The sequence below is a fragment of the Atheta coriaria genome, unplaced genomic scaffold (assembly GCF_025399875.1).
Source record: "Atheta coriaria isolate IRGN ID8LTWV9N9 unplaced genomic scaffold, Caltech_Dcor_3.1 hic_scaffold_6_pilon, whole genome shotgun sequence".
NCBI lineage: Eukaryota > Metazoa > Arthropoda > Insecta > Coleoptera > Staphylinidae > Dalotia > Dalotia coriaria.
Genome location: NW_027045448.1, coordinates 14,105,608 through 14,125,139, shown reverse-complemented (window position 1 = coordinate 14,125,139; position 19,532 = coordinate 14,105,608). Strand labels below are relative to the sequence as shown.

Sequence of the window (19,532 nt, the reverse complement as noted above, 5' to 3'; positions counted from 1 at the left end):
AATATTCTTAATTATTCTTTGAAAGTTTACCAGTATGCATTTTGAATACGAAATCACCTATTCATACAATGACCTGAGTCCTACTAGTAATACTTGCATACAAGATGGCGGATATAATGTTTTATTACTTAAAAAAAGCGTAAAATTCTGAGTGTTCATCCAAACGCTCAAAATAATTCACTGTTTTCACATTTACGTCCTAATCAACAATAATAATAATTATTATAATGAAATTTCAAATTTACTCAAATATAATTGTGTGATATTTCATTATAAATGCAAATATTGCAAAATAAACGAATAAATTTAATATTTATTCGTGGTTTCAGTGTTTTAAGTTATAGGTATTTGTGTAACGCTCTGTTAGGTGGCGTGCTATTTAATACACTCGGCTCTAGTGGAGTAAACGACCGCGCGCTCTTGCGACGTACCAACGTACCAAAACATTTCGCATGTAATACGTGTATATAACTATTGAAAGTAAAAGTGCTTATAACTCAAGAACGGCTGCACAGATTTTTATTATCTTTAATTCTTTAGATTTGTCACCATTCCAAATAATAGACGAACTATTAAAACATCAAAAATATCCAGAAGAAAGTAAGGTACAGATAAAAATACTATTTTTAAGTTAGATTATGCTAAAATAACCTCTAAAATTCCATATGTTCATCCAATCCTTCGAAATATTTCACTGTTTTCACTTTAAGCTCCATCGTTGCATCCTCATCAACAACAATCAAACCTTTCGGATGCAATTGTAGTGCTGATGCAGTCCACATGTGACTCACACCTTCTTCGACTGTTTTATACAACGCATACGCTTTCTTCGCGCCTGTTATTAATAACATAACCTCTTTGGCGTCCATAATTGTCCCTACTCCAACTGTAAGTGCGCTTTTGGGTACATCTTCAATATTATCAAAGAATCTCGAGTTTGCTTGGATTGTATTATGTGCTAGTTTTTTCTCTCTTGTTCTTGACGTTAAAGAACTTCCTGCTTCGTTGAATGCCATGTGACCGTGTTCACCTATTCCACCAATGAATAATTCCACTCCGCCATATTCTTTGATTTTCTCCTCGTATTTTTCACATTCTTTATTTAAATCTTTTGATAGTCCATTGAGTATATTCACGTTTTCCGGGTTAATATCGATGTGTTTGAAGAAATTCGTCCACATAAAATGATGGTAACTCTGCGCGTGTAATTTTGGAAGGTTGACGTATTCATCCATGTTGAAGGTCACAACGTGTTTGAAAGAAAGAAGGCCTTCTTGGTGGAATTTTATCAATTGTTGGTACATTCCCAGTGGGGTGCTGCCTGTTGGTAATCCTAGGACAAATGGGTTGTCTGTGGTTGGGTGAAAATCGTTGATTCTCTTCATTACGTAGGATGCTGCCCAGTGGGAGACATCTTGGAATGTTTTTAGTATTACTAAATGCATTTTTTGGAAGTTTTAGTCGGATAACTGAAAATTTGGCAATTTTTATTTGATTCTTATTTAATTTTGATTTAATGACAGATTGAAAAAGTGAGGTTTACTTACATTGACATATGACGTATGACGTTTAACGTTTGATGGGCAGTATAACAATGAAGTGAGAATTGAATATTGTTGGTTTTTATATTATGGTAGTATATCAGTGAGTAATGTTGTGTTATCATTAACTTAAGCTAATAACTTAAGTTAATCACGTACGAGTATATTAGTTGTTAGAGTTCAGAAGGCAATGTGTCTAATATGGTTATGTGTTTTAATATGGTTATAGATACTAGAATCAAAGTTTATTGATGAGTAAAGTATGGTTAATGTGTTTGTACTTAAATGACACGTAAATTAAGATACGGTATGTTCGGTTATTTAAATATTTACTAACTTCATATAGATACAGATATAGATTTAGATTCATATAGATATTATTTCAAATGTTTATATGGTATGCAACAATGATTTGTTTGTTAATTGAATTTCAGTTTGTTATTATTAAACTCGCATTTTTATGGAAATTACTTCTAGAAGTTTGAAATACCGGTATTAATACCAGTATACCGGTATTTTTTCTTTCAAATACCGGTATTTTTCAATATGATATTGCTTGTGATATATACCGGTATACCGATATCTCAATTGCAACATCGATAAACATATGAGTTAAAAACAAATGTCGTAATTATGAAAACTTCCCAAATCTGCAACACAGCAGTCAATTTAAACTTTAAAGATCAACAAAAAAGGTTCATCATGGGTAGTTTCAGATATAATGTTTTCTTTTATGCTAAACATTCATCAAATCCGAAAATATCAAATAAATACTTCGACAGTGGCAATTAACATTGTAAGATTGACTCATTTACCAATTTAAGAATTAATCTGCAATTAATCAATTATCTTTGCATGTTTTTATTTAGCAAACTTACAAATTTGAAAATATTACTACTTAATTTATTTAATTATTTAATAAATACCGGTATTACCGGCCTACCAATATTTTCATTAAAAAAATACCGGTATTGAACTCTTCCACTTAATGCATATTTTAAATTTCATGACTCAAATTTCATTAAACAAATATTTTTCACTAAGCACATCATGCATCATACCTATTATTTATATATTTACTATTGTATTGATTGCATTTATTGTATTTATTTTCGATAGAATTGTTTGATTCTCGACGTTTCTTTTGCAACGTTTGCGCGCTGAGTGTACGCTTTGTCGCGTGAAATTTATTTCTCGCCGTCTGTTATTCGATCGAAATACACCATGCAATTTCTTCCCCTTTCACACCCACACCCACACCAGCACACATTCACACAAGCATATTTATTTTACACTGTTACCTTTGGAAAATATATTTCTGCACAATCTATAGGACAATCTCGCAATATGACACAAATTTGATTTATCAGTTGGGAGATTCAATTGTTTCTCTATCATTTTTATATTATTACGGATAACAATATAGTTACGGTGTCTTTACGTGGCCCAAAACTGATTGTTTTGTAAACACAAAAACAAGGTTACATTCACAACATGCTACATGTGTTGCCTACGTTTTAAAAAATGTTTGTTGATTTTTAAAACTCTAATAACTCAGGTAATTAAAGAGATAAAATATTAATTCAAACGTTATTCCAAAGTGTATTTAATGAAGATTATTGTCACTAAAAATCAAATGTGTAAGTTTTATAGTTTTTGAATTATGAAGAAAAAAATAAAAAATTCCAAAAACTTTCATCGAATAATTTTATGATGATTGAATACAAAACCGTAAAAATTGAAGAGTCATCCCCACAAGTCCATTTTCTATTTCATGCTATTCTATTATATTCTATTCCATTAGATTTTATTCCATTTATTCCATTTCATTCCATTTTATGCGGTGCGCTTCGCCGCTGTCGAATTCACTAATGCAGGTCCAAGGTCCAAGGTCCAAAGTCCACGAATTGCAGCATTCTCGAGGTGCTAAAGAGACACACAACATGAAGTCGACACGAAGACGACGCGCGGATCGGTCGAGAAAATGGCGATGGCAATAGCCTTTTCAATATTTGCCGTTTGCCCAAAGAAGGGAGGGGAGAAAGGTATGTAACACCCAACACACCACTCGAATATGAAGATGTTTGAAGTGTAGAAGTCCCCGACGTATTCTGCGCGTGTATTGGGGGGACTATAGAATAGTCGCGCACTATTTCGGCGGCGGCAAAGGGCGGCGGCGACTGTGGGACGGTTGATTATATGAAGAACACGTGTTTGGAATAATCAAACGGATCGCTATGCGTTGGAATTCCTAAATTCACAGATCGTAAAGAGAAGACATAGAGAGGGTGAAAACATACCGGTATCAAAACCGGTATACCGGTATTTTTTTTATAAACCGATATGTTTTTATTAAAAAATTAAATTTAAAAATATAGAAATATAATATAAATTAATTTTAGAAATACCGGTATATACCGGTATTAATACCGGTATTTTTCCGGTACTTTTCCTTCAAAAACCGATTTTTTTAGAATAAAAATATTAACAAATTTAACAAAATAAAAAATAATATTTTTTTAATACCGGTATTTCCGGTTAACCGGTTTTTTTTTGGTGTAAAAATACCAAAATACCGGTATTGAACTCAAAATTTTTCTTTCCTCGTAAAAGACATGTCAAACCAATATACAACGCCATCTATAAACAACTAAATGCACTAAACCGCACCTAACCTCAAATATAATCTATTTTCTCATTGTTAAAGTGTAGAATTTAATCAATTTAATGTACAATTACAGTAAATTGACAGGAATTGCCCGGAACATAAGCCGAAAATGATGTGATGATGGTGTATATCAATGTCACTACATAATCATTCGAAACAAATTCCAATTATCCCGATGCGATTATTTGCGGCGCAAATTAAGCCCTTGATTAATCCCCCACGCTGACTGACGCTCGTTCGTAATTAGCCGTGGCGCGCACAGACGATCAGTTTCGACGTTTCGAGGTTTCGATCGTTTCGATTGAGACGCGCACGCTGTAAATCTATGCATTGAAAGGCGCCATCGACAAACGCGAGATGAAAGCGGCATTCTAATTGGGTTATTACGCGAATAAATATTAATTGTATCGGAATCTCGATCAGACTTCGATAAAAATGTAAATGCGCCCGCCATTTGTGAGCTTTTTAATGCCTTCATTATATTTTATACTTTTCAAAGCACTCGGGTCAATAATTCGAGTGTTTCAAACGATTTAAACATGAAAAATAATTTTTTATCATAAAAGAAGAAAACTGTAATTACAGAAATCTGTAATGCAAATGTTTTAGACTTGTGGTTATGTTTACTTTTTTTTATTTTTTATGTTGAGAGATTCGTGAATCTTGAATCTTGAGTTTTGTGGTAATCTCAGTGAACAAGTTGATTTCCCCGATTCGATTTCATTTCGTGCGAGACACGAAGCAGCTCTACGTTGGAGTCGGAGCTGGAGCTGGAGTCGTTTTGTTTCACGTTTTATCCGGACGATGCGGCAGAGCGCGTTACGATCCCCGTGCCATCATGTTTTCATTTTCATTAAATCCTCGTCCTTTTTCCGAACTATGCCAAACAATGTTACGGCCGGATATTTCTGCTGCACTACGCCGCCGCATTGTCGTGATTATACTTTTATGCTGTATACTTTACTGCCGCCTCTGCAGCCGCCAGCGCAACGACTATTCAATTATTTGAGGTCGTTAGGGTTAGGGAATTTTGTTTGGGACTTAGCGTTATATCGATTTGTAGATTAAGTTTTAGTTTTTACTCAATTTAGAGAGAAAATTATGAAAAATTTAAAGAAATTTTAATGTTTGAAGAGAAATTGGGGATCTAGCGCCCTCTGGTTGTGGAAGAAGTAACAAATTAATATATTTTAAGGTTAAAAATTAATTGATATAGAGGTTAGAAATAAACAAAAATTGTTAATTATTAGTTAATACAATTTAAAAAGAACAAAATTTGAAATTTTTTGTAAAAAAACCGGTATTAATACCGGTATACCGGTATTTAAAAAAAAACCGGTATTAATACCGGTATACCGGTATTTTCTTTCAAAAACCGATATTTTACAATACGATATTCCTTGTGATATATACCGATTACAAATTTTACTTAATTATTTTATAAATACCGGTATTACCGGTATATCGATATTTCCATTAAAAAAATACCGGTATTGAACTCAAAATTCATCTACCCTGTCTCAAGTTTATATCTATATCGGTTTATTTTGCCAACAATCCCTGAAAATGTAATTCAGCAACATTTTCGAAACACTGATGACGTCAGCATCAGCCCGAAGCCACTGGAGTTTCCCAAGAAGATTATTTTCTAAAACTGTGGCGTGTATGTGCCGTGGTGCGTGATGCGACCGGAGTGCGACCACCAGAGGTAAGTCGTAAGTCGTTAGCACTTTTCAGTTTTCACGGGCTTCGCGCGCGCAGTAGGTCTTTGCGGCAAATGCGAAAGATGCCAACTTGCGCCATTTGCACGCATTTGTAGTTTTATCAGCGGTGCGCACTCGTTTTTTCGGCATTATATTCCTCCGCGCACACAAGCACGGTATTTTTTTATATGTGTGTGTTACTTTTCGTACACTTTCGCCTTTCACGTTTCACACGTCAGCCGAGAGAAAAAATTGTTTTCAGAGGTTATATGTGGAGGTTATGTTGACACATAACCTACAAAGGAGGCAGGGAGATATTGTTTAATTAATGATGGTGATGTCGGTAGCTAATGCCAGCGACAAACGTGAGAGATTTCTGTGGTATTATCACGGAAAGTTTCGTGGCCGACTTTCAGCGCGCAAAAGGCAGGCGGTGGTTATTATCTGAAGGGAAAAGTCTGGAAAGCCAAGGAATATTAGTAATGGTGTAATTATGCAAATTTGTTTTTTCAACTTTTTTCGTTACGAAAAAATATGAAAAACTTCATTCATCAATAAAAGTAATTTATTGAAGTGCATATTAAATAGGTTATGTATTACTATTAATGTTATGCAACCAGTTTAACTTATTTTTTTGTTTTTAACTCATCGGTTTATCGATATTGCAATTGAGATATCAGTATATAGGTATATATCACAAACAATATCATATTAAAAAAACCGGTTTATTAAAGAAAAATAACGGTATACCGGTATTAAAACCGGTATTTCACCGGTTCACGAAAGTGAAAACCCTAATAAATTATTCCTCAACGTAAACATTTTCGGATGATTAGTAGATTATATAAAATACGAATGCATATGAATAATAAATACCATAATAGCCATTAGGATTTCACCGACTATACTGAGAGGTAAAGCTAAAAAGTTTAATTAATTAAATAATACTAAAATATTCGACGCATTTGAACGAATCAAAAACTAATTAGATTTGTGTGCGATTTTCACGCATTGCAAATGCTAGCAATTTGACATTTATGCGCGGATTTTACACTAACAATAAATTATTAATCAATTATAATCGGAGGATTAAAATACAAATTGCGATGCGGTAAAATGATGCGCATTAAAACACGAAAAACAGGCAAAATTTAATATAATGCCGGTGCTCATTATCGACAGATATTAATTTGTGCACAAAATTTAGTTATTAACTAATTTACGTGCGTTTATATTCACATTTAATTAATAATTTAACATTAATAATGTTAATGCATGTAAATTTATCAAAATTAGGGTTTAAAATGTAAAAATAATAATTTCAAAGTTTTTTGGATTAAGTTTCAATAAAATTAAACAAATTAACTAATATAATATTACTAATATTATAAATGCGAAAGTCCTGATGTTTGTTACACTTTCACGCAAAAACTTCTTAACCAATCATCATGAAAATTTGAACACATATTCTTAGTGGTCCCCGAATGGTTATAGGCTACTTTTTATTTAATAAAAAAATTATTTTTTAAATAAAATAAAGAAATTGTTTAGCCAATAATAACTCTGCATCTGGCTATTTGACAATTTTAACGCCATCTAGCATTCCAGCAATGAAGCTCAAACCTAAGTACTATAGTACCATCACACTGTATTATCACACTGTATTACCGACAGCTACGTCAACATCAAATCCAATTGACTACACTATAGAGACTGTACACTATACTTCCATAGACTATACTTTCAGCCATTTTAAACTTCCCGCCATTCTACTTCATTGTTACTTCTTCAGTGACTACAGACGCGTACGGAAGCAACTTCATTATTTTAGATATTCGCGAGCAAAGCCGCGGGTTAAAGCTAGTAAATCAATAATTGCCTTAAAATAACTTTTCATCGAGATTTTAAACATCCTAAGAGAAATTAGTTTAAATTTCAAGTGAAAAAATTTTTAATTTTTATTTCTGCATCTAATTCTAACTAAAATTCTTTGTTTGTATGTTTGTGACGCTTTCATACAAAAACCACTCAACCAATTTTGATAAATTTTGGTATGGAGATATTTAGGACCCAGGAGAATAACATAGGCTATGCTAAATATCGCTATCACTAAAATATAACATGAAATCTGTTTAAAATAATTTGCAAGTTTGTGCCACGAAAAAAATAGATGACGCTAATTACAATTCATTTATTACAATCTTTTAAATATATCAATGTTTTTTTTCTAAATTTTCCACTATTTACAATATTAAATTTTTAAATTCCTGTGATTCCAATCAAGCAATAAAAATATTATCAACACAATATAAAATAATTGACTAGTAGTATGAATATTCGTATATTGACTGAAATGAATTTTGTTTTTCTGCGCGACTCATTACTTTTTCTCCGCGGCCGACTGCGTCCTTAGTTTCGCATTATGCCGGCCAGTCCTCCTCGGCCTCCCACGCCGCGCTCATTATTCTCCTTCGCTGCCATGGTTGCGCTTGAGTTTCCGGTCTTGTGCTCAGCGTGGCGCGAATTAGCGCTGCCGCTGCCGCTTCGCCATTCTCAGCATTCTCTGCATTCGAAGGACTGATAAATAATTTATGGCCACATAATTTATTACTTTCCAATTTGTATGCGATTTTCGGCCGGGTGCGGGGCCGGACGAGAAGCCATCCGCAACGTTTTAAATGTGCTCTTATTAATCAATATCATACACAGAACGCGCGGCCTTCACGACCATTGCCCGCCATATCTACATTCCCCCCTCACCCTCATCCTCCCATGCACTCCCATGCCCGGCTGATAAACGATAACAAACATTAAACATACACATGCAACGTATCTACAAATGTTTACACGTACAATTTAATATTTGTATTATTCACTGATCTAGTACCTCGGATCCTAGACATGTTTCAATTGTTGTGTTTATTGATATAGATATTGATGGGTTTATTTTATTTGCTCATCGTTTAGCGCGTGTGTGGAGAGTAAATAAATTTATCGATCGCGTAAAAATCACCAGCACACGCAATGTGTGTGCGTGGAGCGTGTGCTACGCATTCATACGTTCGCGAACGAAACGAATTAGGTTCAATCATCATAAATCATTGTCAAATCAAGTCGAGCGTGTTGGCTTTCAAAATCATCCATATAGCGTTATAGCGCAGTGCGTCCATCGGTGCACGTTTATGTGTTAGTGTGGTATGGCTAGTTGTGTTGGGTAGAGATGATGCGTAACGTTTAACACAAAAAATATCTGTGTACATTTATGTATAAAGAAAGAAAAAAATTGGGAATCGTGTTTTAAGTGGTTTTAAATCAATTTTAATTGGTTAGTAGTAATAGGGGCTTCTTGTTACTTTGTATAGATTGGGTTGGAAGTATGTTGGTACAGCCAGGGTACCGTAGTTTGGCAATAGTGTACCCCCACTACTTTTTGCGGGTTGCTTGTAGTGTATAGTCGTGTCTAAGTTGTTTAGCAATGCAGTTGCAGGGTTCTACGTTTCTCTCATCTTTCTCTTTTGATTTTTGTGTCTTTTTTCTGTTTTCTTCGATAAATTACAGTAAAAAATTATCAAATTTGGTTTTTTCCCATTTTTCTGCTAAACTTTCATGTTTTTATACTTTTTTAAACATTTAAATGTCCATAATTTCAAAATAAACCAATTAAACATCAAATTATTCAAATTTGTCGAGCTGTATTACAGTTTTTGCAATTTTATCAATTTATAATATAAAAAAAAAAGATATTGTACTTTTTAAAACGTAAAACTTTGAAAAAATTTGTGTATCTCCTATAAAACAACTAAAAATTAATAGTTTTTGCTCTAATAATAAACCATAACCTTCAGATATTATTTTATGTCTTTTTTTAAGTCAATTATTCTGAGAAAGAGTTTTAATTTCTATTAAACGGTATAAAATATATTTTTTCCGCTTGAATAATCAATAACTCATTCAAATGATCACAAAGAACGAACGCCGACAAAAAAGAGACAAACAAATTGTCTCCGCCAGCCAAAAAAAGACGTGAATGTGTGAATTGTATCAATTCTGTGTGGGTGTGTGGGTGTTTACGTGTATCGTTCATTGTATATGTATTAGGGCAAATAAGATTTTTTGCAAATTGTAAACGTGAGGCAATAAATCAAAAGTCTCTTTCAATGCGTGCGCCTGCTCGCATCCGCGCCCTCGGCGCGCATCGGCAATCGTCTTGCGCAACTCTATGATTTATAAAAGATTTATGAGATTTAAAAGTCAAAGAATGGAGCGCCGCGACGCAGTTCACGCCCTTTCAATTGGCGCACGATTTACATTATTCGATTCGTCGATACTTCAATTTTCCACAGGTTTATCGCGTGAGAATATTAAATCGAAACAAAATATAAATAATACAATCTTATCTACGTATTAATTTTTTTGTAACCGTTGTAACGACGTAAAATATTTTAATTTGTAGCAATTATAGGTAAAAATATTTTTTCAAAGACATGACATCGATGGTAACATTTGAAATATTGTTGTAATTATGATCCCAACATCCCTACAAATTGCAATGCTAATTTCTATAACTTAAGCACGATTTTTCAGCTAATTTGTTGGGGTGCACGTTGCGTTACTAGAAAATCATTTAAACATAACACAAGTGAATACAACTGAGCGACGCGGAATTCATATTTAGACTTCTGGAAATATTTACCGGCATTTTTACAAGAGTAATTGAGTTTATAACCAGTGCAACAAAAGATTAAACAGATGCCAATCCACGTAAAATCACAATATTTGGTTATTATTTTGTTACACTATGTAACATAACGTCATGCGTTTTGATGCATAAAAAGTTGCATAACTTCTTCAAAAATCAATAAAAACTAATTTTTTTGATGAAATACTTCGTAAAACGTGTGAATTTTAACTAAAAATTTTAAAAAATACCAAAATTGGGGTTTGTTTTGTTCCTCGATGTACCTAACTTAGCGACGCGGAACGCATATTTAGATTATTTAGGCTCCAGGAAATATTTACTGGCATTTTTACAAGAGTAATTGAGTTTATAACCAGCGCAACAAATGATTAAACAGATCCAATACGCGTAAAATCTCAATATTTGTTACTTTTTGTTCATTCGATGTAACATAATAAAATGTATAGTCGGTTATGTGTCGTTATAAAGAAGTTACACTGTATTTTTGAATAAATATCACATCTGCATTTGACTTCATTGAAAACAGACTACCGAGTATGTACGCACTTTACTTCTTTGACTTAAGTTTTGTAGTTTGCGTTGTAAAACCAAATGGAAAATGGAAAATTCAGCCGGTGTTGTTAGTTTTCTTCCGCTTTCCAACGACTCAACGCGTTCGGTTTTGTTTCTTATTTGTATTTCACTTGTTTGCTTAGGTAGTTCATAAATGCTACATGTGTATGAATTACCGTCTGCAGCAAATTGCTTATAAACACTTTTCAAAAACAAAATAAACACAGACTCCAACATCAAATAAGTGCAAATTGAGGTTAAGGTTGATATTTTAGAGTACCTATAATAAATACTACTCATCTACGAGAATATTCATGAATATTTAACTTTGTATCCATAACAATTCTTAATTTTTTCCTGTTTGTTTTTATCACTTCATAGTTTTACTGTTATGTTTGTGTGATATGTGATGGTTTACGATTATATCCGCACTGGATCGGCGGATATCTCATGCGATTATGAGAATACTTTGCGCTACTTTGCGCTGCTCTACTTTGTAACAACATAAAGAATAAATTCCGATTGAATTTGTTTCGATAAAAAGCGATAAGTTTCACACGTATCATCCGAACGGTGTGAACTTTTCCGCGCAGACCAACCCATCCCCAATCTGGTGGTGGATGTCGTTTTGGTCGTCGCAAATGGCACATCTTTATGTAACACACAACACACTCACCCATCAACTGTATACATAAGTGCATAAAAAAGGAAAAACCTTTGAAAATCCCTTTGGTTATCTTCTCACAAGGTTTTATTATGTACCCCTTGCACAAGACGTTTCAGAAAATGATAAAATCATCAAAAATTAAAAAAATTTCAACATTTTCATCATTTTTATCTAATTTAAAATTAAACAAAATTTTGGTGAATTATACGTCTTTATCTTTTGTGTTTACAAGCTGTGGATGTTCTTCGATGATTTTTATCACAATGTCAAGGTGACCATGTTCTGCTGCCCAGAGAATTTCTGTTTCGGGGCTCTCTATGAGAAAATTTAGTTTATGATAAATTTAGTGGTTAAAAAGTGTGTTTACCGTGTGGATTTTCTTCTTCGTCGATGTCATTGAGGTCGTCTTCCCAGCCACTTACTAAAAACTGTGAGGAATCCGTCATTATTTAATTTTTAAACAATTTTGTGCGGTTGTGAGGTTACACTTGCGGTAAACAAGAAATTAAACTTGAAAAGTGCATCGCAGCGCCCTCGGTGAAATAAAATTGGTGTTAAATTTAAAATAAAATTATATTTTATTTTTGAAACAATGAATAAATTAAGTATAAACACTTGAAATATCAATAAAATAAATTTTATAATAATAATAAATTATATTTGGTTGTGAAAAGTTGGAAGATGTAGTGAAATTAACAAATTTCTTTTAATATTATTTCACAAAACTGCATTGCAGTGCCATCTGCCGTAAGTACTACAAACTAACTTGAAAAATCATGGCGTCTAAAAGTTTAAACGCACATAAGCATAAAGTTTGAGTTGTTTGGTGAAGCCGGTTGTGTTTTCTTCAATTAATCCTCGCAGTACTTCAAGGTAAGTGAAAAATTAAACAAAACATACTTATTATATTGCGTATTTTGATTCTTTCACTTTATTTATACGTTTTACAATGTATTTATAACGTTATAATCGAACAACATTTCGAGTTAAAACACTACTCTGCTGTAATGCACCTTTGACGCTTCTAGACGCTTCGAATTTTCATCGTCAAAGATTAATACTGTTATAGGCCGATGTCCTATGTTATTTAAATACAACCATGCCGCCATTACATGTACCGACATTAGTTGAAAGATAACAGACTTTAGAATATCGAATAGATTCAAAAAATGAGTATGTATTTATTGCGTTCTTTTGAAGTAGTTAAAATCCGCACGAAATTAATTACTAATCGTGCTAATGTAATCGTGTCTGACAAGTTCCCTCATTTCGGTTTCGGAACTGACCAGAAGCGGCACACTATCAGAGGAGCCACGATGTGAAATAATCATCGTGTTTGCGCTGTGCACCTTTATCTGGTCCGGAACACAATCTTCAACTAACTTCAATCGATTGCTCATTATCGTCGGGAGGAAAGTCTTTGTCCGTGCGAAGATGTACCAAGTCTGAAATTAGTTCAATCAGAGAATATCACAGATCCACACAAAAGTTATGTTAGGTATTATATAGAAATACATACAAGTAAACAAGATGTGATGGAATAAACAATGGACATGCTATTGCTGTAGTTGATATTCTCAAGTGCGAGCACAGCGACAAACCAGACGATATCATACGAGGTTTGCACGATGCACAGCGTCTTCAAACATCGTTTACTCTCGCGTAAACTGATAATTTCACCATCGGGGCAGTTCTTGTCGTCGGTTCCTTCGATTTCATGCTTTAACGCATTCAATGATTCTGCGGAACTTGTTAACTCAAGTTTGGACAACTCCATGTTGATTTTCCGAATGCCATTCAGGCAATATACGGTTGTAGAGATGATTAATAACGAAACAGGCATCATGTAGTTTACTATCATTCCTTTTTGAACTGATATGAAACAAAATCGTTTTGTTTCGAAACTTCGCGGTGATATTAATATGGAGATCATTGTTAATAGAGCAGGGGCACCGTATGCCACAGAGTAAAATATTTGCATTTTGAGGATGTCCGCATTGCAGAATTTTTTGTAGATGTAGTATACGAACATAAACAGCCAGAAGGCTGTTAGGAGATGGAGATAGTAGAGTGTAACACCGATTATTTGGCACTTGATTGCGTTCCTAGTTGACTGAAACAAAAAGAATTGAAAATATAAGTCAGTATTTTTAATATTTAGCCTTTTAATCATATGTCTATAGTAAAATGGTGGTAAATATAGAATTAATTCAAGAGAAGAGTATAGACGAGAAATATTATATTGTAGGTACTCTAAAATATCAACCTTAACCTCAATTATACTCTATTTGACGTTGGAGTCTGTGTTTATTTTGTTCTTGAAAAGTGTTTATAAGCAATTTGCTACAGACGGCAATTCGATACACATGTAGCATTTATGAACCACCTAAGCAAACAGAAATACAAATAAGAAATAAAAACCGAACGCGTTGAGTCGTTGAAAGCGGAAGAAACTAACAACACCGGCTGAATTTTCCATTTTCCATTTGGCTTTACAACGCAAACTAAAACTAAGTCAAAGAAGTAAAGTGCATGCATACATACTCGGTAGTCTGTTTTCAATGAAGTCAAATGCAGATGTGATATTTATTTAAAATTACAATATAACTTCTCTATAACGACGCCTAAGAGAATATGCATTTTATTACGTTATAGCAAGGTGATTTTAGAGGAACAAAATATAAACAAATAAGATTTTACGCGTTTTGAAATCTGTTGATGTTGTGATCATAATTACAACAATATTTCAAATGTTTCCATTCATGTCATGTCTTTGATACAAATATTCTAGCTCATAATTGCTTAAAATGAAAATATTTTTCATAGTTACACAGAGAAACTATAATGTTATAACGAGAAAATTAACATAAATCAACCAAATTATACCATTTTCGCGATTAAATCGAGTAACATTAAGTTTTTAGATAATAAAATAGTTTCTACTTACATAAACACCCATCATAAATATCAAATTCGACAAACAAAAGCACCCCATCAATTGCAAAAAGATGCAGTTCACGTCCCGCTTGCCATTGAAGTTCTTCTTCAACAATACGATGAAAATCGTTAACAACTGCGCCGCGCAACTCAACACAGACCCGACGATGATAATCTCCTGTCCATAGTTGCTCACATTCTTATTGTGCGATCCATAATACACATACATTAAATTATCAATAAAGTCATGATCCCTCAGATCAGTATCCGCCAAAGAATCATCCGGTAGTTCCACATCAGGCAACACATCCACTGAATACTTATGATGGTAATTCGTGTTAGTATCCGGTTGAGGCAGTATTAAAGATTCCGGTTTGAACTGCACTTTTGAGATATTATTATTCATATTATTGCTAGGATTTGAGTCGTAGTCGTAGTAATAATCTTCATCAGGCGTACGTTTTGTCGTTGGAGCATGTAAACCTAAAATAAAACCTTATTTCGGAAATTTACCACCAAATCTTGAATAAAATCAGTAAAACTTACCTAAAGTAGTTGTAAGATAAGTTAAACAAATCAAACGAAGGTGAAACTTCATGTTTTATTATTGAGCTGGTTTTGAGGGTGGAAAATTCAACGAAAAACACACTTGTGGTCCATGGGGATGCTGGGAACAACTGAATGGGATGGCTCCCAATCAAATCCAGTTGAATACCACAATGCGCATGCGCAGTAGAGTAAAATCAATACAGCTACAATCCTGTCAGTAAGAGCAACAGGATAACACAACAAAGTTCAAGACTGTTTGGGGATTGCGCTTTTATTTTATCAAATGCCAAAGAAAACGTTACAATCTCGTGACAGTAAATTATAAATATTCGAGAAGTATAAAAAATAAAAACAGTAAAAACATCCCCCAACATTTTCCAATCGGCCATTTTCTCTCATTCACTGCGCTCTCAGTATACTTTGCGTATATACGTTTAAAGTAATCAATGCTTGCACATCGGCACATCGTTCTTCACTTATTATAAAATATCTCAAAGTAATTCATCCACTAAGTATGTACACATTAGTCGGTATCAAAAAAATAATGGAATAATGTTCGATCGACCAGCTACAGTAGTAAGCGCCTCCGGAATCAAAACCGAGGCCGTTAAGATTTAAAAAATGAAACAAAACGTAAACGTAAGTAATTCGAGTGTTGTGTGTGGACGTGAATCGTCTCTGTCAAATGTAAAATATCATCGCATTTTAGTTGAAATCTCGCCGGTACAAAACGCAACAGATTGTTTTGTCACATATGATGATTACATGAGGAAAAAAGAGTCGAAAAATTGCACACAACTGCGACAATATTTTACATGCGCGCATGGAAACACATTTATTATTATTTATACATACATGAATCCGATGCAACACGCGGACCTGAAAACCAAACACCACCGAATCGTCGCGAATCACACACACGCGAAAATTGAAGAGTTGCTTCGAAGTTTTGCAAGCGATGATATCGCGGATTCGCATTCGCATTCGCTGTGTGTGTGTGTTTGTATGAAACGACTAATTACGTACCTTGCTTGCGCCTCAGGTGCACAATGCGTGCGCTGCGGCCGCCGCTGGTGGCGGTTGTTGTGGTGCACCATCGGGCGCCTGCTTTGACGCGGCGTGTTCTTCGCTCAGGCTGATATTACTGTTGGAATCGTCGTTGATGTTCAATGATGCATTTGATGAGTCTTCAAACTAATCATAAAATGGTTAAAATATAATTTAATTGTTTTGTGTGTTATACGCACTGATTGTGGATTAACGTCTTCGGAGATTCGCGACTTTTTGTTCGCTGGCTCTTTGTCGTCCTTTTCGGCAGATCGTTTGCGACTATCCGCGCCGTTCTTGACCGCAGCCGCCGCGTTTTTCTTCTCGCACGCGAGGAGACTTGGCGAGAGGTATTGTCCGAGTTGTTTGCGCTTCACGTGACGCGCCTCTAGACGCATGCCTTCCTTCTTGATGTTATGCGCGTGCCGATTGACTGTCTCAGTGAACACCTGTATATCGTACGTTAGATTAATATTGATATTTTCGGTCTTTTCAAACTCCAGCCCGATGAACCACAGGCTGGTGATTGAGTTCTCTTCGCAGTTGGGTTCTACGTAGCTGAAGCTCTCTGGGTTGATGTGTGCCAACGCAATGTGAGTCTTCTTCTCTAATGTACCTACAAACAAAAAAAACATAAGTTTCACATACTAAAATACTTTAGCCACGACCATGGCCGCCCATGACTAAAATGACACTTTTCGTGTCTCAAAACCGTGGAAAAAGTAGAATTTTAAAGGTTGAAGTATAAAAAATAATAATTTTACCTATGAGTAAACGAATTTTACTCTCAACCAGCCCCGACCACTCCAAATGATCATCCTGACACGCGGCGCTCACCAACAGGACAATAAAATGTCGATATTTCATGAAAAACGGCGGAGGTTCGAACAGTTTCTCCCAGGTTTGCTTCCCTATAACAATGTCTTCCGTAAGTGTGAGTCCTTTGGCAAACTCGTCCATCATGATCGCGCGGGTTGATTGTGACACGTTGAAAGTGGAATTCTGTTGAGGATATGCTGGCGTGATGATTGGCATGAGATGATGACGATCTTGAATGTTTACCTACAAATATTAAAATTTTTAAATCATCGCATAAAAATAAATTTTTCTTTTTTTTAACTTACGCGTGGATCCCAAACGGGAAAACCTAAACTAACACTCGAAGGTGGCTGCAGTAAGACTGGCTGCGGCCACTTCCACTTCGAGAAGACGAGGAAAAACTTATGAACTAGAGTGGCAGGCGCCGCGTTCGGATATAATTGACACGTTCGTGCAACTAGCATCGCCCACGACACACCGCCTAAATATCCTAATATATTACTATAAATACCATGTTCTGAAAACATTCAACACAAAATTTAACAAAAAAAAGTTTAATTTTTCGATTGCAAATCATACTTTTAGCCCATAATTTAATCGCTCGCAATGCAAGCCGAAAATTTTCGATGTTAGGAACCAGTCGTAGAATCTCATCAGTGACGCGACAGCCATTCAAGCTGCGCACACATTTCGGATCCAAATTCTTGAGCAGCACATCATCCTGCAAGTCCATCGAGTCAGGGATCTCTTTTAGTAGTAATTGTGCGAACAGCAGATCGATTTCGATGTTGTCAAACTTCATCTTGATCACCGGCACGAAGGCCTCCTCGACTGCGTGCAGGTCACGCACCTCGGGCTGTTGTTTCAGCAACTCGTAGAATGTTGTAAAGTAGTCCGTGCGACTGATGTGACGTGGTGCGACGCATAACGCGTCAATATCAGCACCTTTATTGTGTACCTGTTGATAATTTGAAGTTTTTATTAGTTTTTTATGGGCTTTGATGTTTTTTTGGTACTTACACCTAATCTGTAACTACCAAACGTGTAAATCTTGCCACCGACATTTTCCGCCACGCTCTCAGGCATATTCCTAGCAATAGATACATCTTTAATCCATTGTTTGACTAAGGAATACAGTTTACCGAGTATAATCATGCGGTGGTTTAACTCTTGCTCGGTTTCGAACACATCATACGGCTTTAGCGCCTCCTCGAGTTCGAGTGACTTCGCTATGTCGGATGGCTTCGGCTCGGCCAGTGAGATGGCCGAGGTCATGCCCAAGGTGCGAATGTTTTGTGCATGTTTGGAATTGTTGAGTTGCTGGGAGGACCACATCTTTAAGCCATGTCTGCAAGCAAAAAACATATTTTAATTTAAAAATTTATTTATTTCAAACAATTTTACCACATAAAACATGCAAATAAGTAGTTTATTCGGTGTTTAATTTAATTCTGAAGGTGTTTTCACCACCATAGTGAATTTGTTGGTTAGGTTTAACACTTGCTCAAGAAGCGCCTGAAGATATATCAAAAACAAGTCGCTATCTATCACAAATGATGGAATATATTACAGGATTATATTGTCCGTATGTTAATAATGGGTATTATTATGAAAACTTGAACAATCGGCTAGTATTTAGTAACCGCGCTTTGTTTATCTTCGAGTGTTTACAGAAAAACGCGTCGCGTACAATTGCGTGCTAGTGGCATGTGTGTGGAAATGAGTGTACTCACGTTTTCACGCCTGGGCCGATGAGTGTTTTCTACTACTAGACACTTAACAACTAATTAAAAAACATTTTATTTATCATAACTTAACATGAGCCAGACAATGACACTTGGATCACTCGCATAACTGTCAAGCATGTCGGAGAGCAGTGGAAGCAAGCGCCATTGTCAGGGGAAACGCCAACCGTTGCTTAAAATCCCTAGAAATCACTAGATATAAAGCCGAATACTCCCGAAGGTCACCAAATGCAAACAGCTAAAAAAAAGCGAATCTTTTGTTGCTGATAATTTTTGCTTACTTTGCTTGATAATTGAAACAAACAGAGCGATTATTTTGTAAATAAAGTGTGGAGAAACAGCAAACTCACTTCAGGATTAAAGGTAAGTGCCGCGCAATTAGAAATCAATAGAATAAATTTAAAATTTAGTGATAAGCAGTAATAGACATTTAGATAAGATAAATCCTAGACTAAATTAATTTTAGAAACATGTTTTTATCATAAATAATTTTTAAAAATAATCTAAACAATGGGATTGGAATTTTACTTTCGGTGAAATGTGCAAACACTTTCATCTTATCTTCAAACATAAATATAATCAAGAAAAACAATGCATGGTTCCGG

The 19,532-nt window shown here is 34.9% G+C and overlaps 3 protein-coding genes across 4 annotated transcripts; all 3 read right to left on the bottom strand.

The window, feature by feature from the left end:
- Nucleotides 1–502: 502 nt before the first annotated feature.
- LOC135794244 (glucosamine-6-phosphate isomerase-like) lies at nt 503–1,679 on the bottom strand. Its single transcript, XM_065305445.1, has 2 exons — nt 1,548–1,679; nt 503–1,469 (listed from the first exon to the last, which is right to left on the bottom strand). The coding sequence occupies exon 2, from the start codon at nt 1,443–1,445 to the stop codon at nt 654–656; it is 792 nt and encodes a 263-aa protein (XP_065161517.1). The 5' UTR covers nt 1,446–1,469; nt 1,548–1,679; the 3' UTR covers nt 503–653.
- An 11,051-nt stretch (nt 1,680–12,730) lies between these two features.
- On the bottom strand, nt 12,731–15,466 carry LOC135793500 (uncharacterized). Of its 2 annotated transcripts, none has more exons than XM_065304495.1 (4): nt 15,314–15,466; nt 14,778–15,262; nt 13,350–13,943; nt 12,731–13,275 (listed from the first exon to the last, which is right to left on the bottom strand). In XM_065304495.1, the coding sequence occupies exons 1-4, from the start codon at nt 15,363–15,365 to the stop codon at nt 13,051–13,053; spliced, it is 1,356 nt and encodes a 451-aa protein (XP_065160567.1). In that variant the 5' UTR covers nt 15,366–15,466; the 3' UTR covers nt 12,731–13,050. The 2 variants fall into 2 exon arrangements, with proteins under 2 accessions (XP_065160567.1, XP_065160568.1); XM_065304496.1 differs by having other exon boundaries at nt 14,778–15,250; nt 15,314–15,463.
- Nucleotides 15,467–15,566: 100 nt separating this feature from the next.
- hrg (poly(A) polymerase hiiragi) lies at nt 15,567–19,076 on the bottom strand. The gene is made up of 7 exons (XM_065304493.1): nt 18,916–19,076; nt 18,203–18,530; nt 17,762–18,140; nt 17,488–17,699; nt 17,128–17,425; nt 16,564–16,979; nt 15,567–16,510 (listed from the first exon to the last, which is right to left on the bottom strand). Exons 2-7 carry the CDS (start codon nt 18,515–18,517, stop codon nt 16,355–16,357), a joined length of 1,776 nt encoding a protein of 591 aa, XP_065160565.1. The 5' UTR covers nt 18,518–18,530; nt 18,916–19,076; the 3' UTR covers nt 15,567–16,354.
- Between the last annotated feature and the right edge of the window lie 456 nt (nt 19,077–19,532).